At 51.7% G+C, this 1,492-nt stretch overlaps 1 protein-coding gene across 1 annotated transcript; it reads left to right on the forward strand.

Moving 5' to 3' along the window:
• The first annotated feature begins 289 nt into the window (after positions 1-289).
• Positions 290-889, forward strand: DIRAS2 (DIRAS family GTPase 2). Its single transcript, XM_052645332.1, has one exon. The coding sequence runs from the start codon at positions 290-292 to the stop codon at positions 887-889; it is 600 nt and encodes a 199-aa protein (XP_052501292.1).
• The last annotated feature ends 603 nt before the right edge of the window (positions 890-1,492 follow it).

Raw genomic sequence — 1,492 nt, forward strand, 5'->3', positions numbered from 1 at the left:
TCCAATAAGGAGGAACAGACCGATTCCAGTTAGCCACTCAGTAGATCAACAGCCCTGTTGAAAACTGAGGGTTATCTATAATTGGATTTAGAATTAGAGAATTTTAAAATGAAATTTGAATTGTTATGGAGGAAAAGTGAAAGCAAATAATACCACTTAATTTTTTTTTCTTTAAGCTATCAAGAGAGGGTAAAGCAGTCTTTTCCTAGGATTTCTTTCGCTAATTCTCTCAAACATCTGCTTCCTTTGGTAGGTGCTTCCTAGTTAATCGTTGGAGCCCACAAGCAACATGCCGGAGCAAAGCAATGATTACCGGGTGGCTGTGTTCGGTGCAGGTGGTGTTGGCAAGAGCTCTCTCGTCTTGCGGTTTGTGAAAGGCACGTTTCGGGAGAGCTACATCCCCACTGTGGAAGACACGTACCGGCAGGTCATCAGCTGTGACAAGAGCATCTGCACCCTGCAGATCACGGACACCACGGGCAGTCACCAGTTCCCGGCCATGCAGCGGCTATCCATCTCCAAAGGGCACGCTTTCATCCTGGTCTACTCCATCACCAGCCGGCAGTCTCTGGAGGAGCTCAAGCCCATCTATGAGCAAATCTGCGAGATCAAAGGGGACGTGGAGAGCATCCCCATCATGCTGGTGGGGAACAAGTGTGACGAGAGCCCGAACCGCGAAGTGGAGAGCAGTGAGGCTGAGGTGCTGGCCCGCAAGTGGAAGTGCGCCTTCATGGAGACCTCGGCCAAGCTCAACCTCAACGTGAAGGAGCTCTTCCAGGAGCTGCTCAACCTGGAGAAGCGCAGGACCGTGAGCCTCCAGATCGACGGGAAAAAGAGCAAGCAGCAGAAAAGGAAAGAGAAGCTCAAGGGAAAGTGCGTGGTCATGTGAACCGCCCTCCCGTGGGAGCAACGGTTTTGTGTACCCCCCCCCCTCCGCCCCTCACCCTCCCACGTGACACCCGCAGTCGTCAGGGTAGCATGTCAGACGCCCACGTGTTAAATATTGCATTTTGACTGAGACGTGCCCAACTGTCCTCAGAGGGCATTTCACACCACCACCAATAAGCACCCCCTCTCCAGAATCAGGGAATCTGACAGATGCTTAAAATGAAAACCAACACGCTCGGCATCGCAGGGAACCCAAGGGACGTCAGCCGTTTCTGGAGGCATCCTTGGCCCTCAGGAGGCAGGAAGGCTCATGCCTGCAGGAGAGTGTGCTGTGCTGATAGTAGAAGGTACCCTCTGGATACATGTAAGAGCGCAGGCGTCTCCTCTGCTCCGAAGCCAGTGACATCCCTGGGGGATGGGAGGGGCAGGAGGAGGTGAGAAGACCAGGCCGAAGTTGTTCCCTTCTACGGTTCTTTAACTGAATTAAATGTAATACAGCTGACCTGTGAGCCTTGCCCCTCTAAGGGGATGTCCTCACTAGCCTAGTTATTAGCAGGTATCATTTTAACCTTTTAGAGTATTTCTTTTCACATACAATGGTGAA

The sequence above is a fragment of the Budorcas taxicolor genome, chromosome 8, assembly GCF_023091745.1.
Source record: "Budorcas taxicolor isolate Tak-1 chromosome 8, Takin1.1, whole genome shotgun sequence".
Lineage (NCBI taxonomy): Eukaryota > Metazoa > Chordata > Mammalia > Artiodactyla > Bovidae > Budorcas > Budorcas taxicolor.

Excerpts from the sequence above, each read along its gene's own strand:
- DIRAS2 (XM_052645332.1), top strand. The coding sequence starts at position 290 with ATGCCGGAGCAAAGCAATGATTACCGGGTGGCTGTGTTCGGTGCAGGT.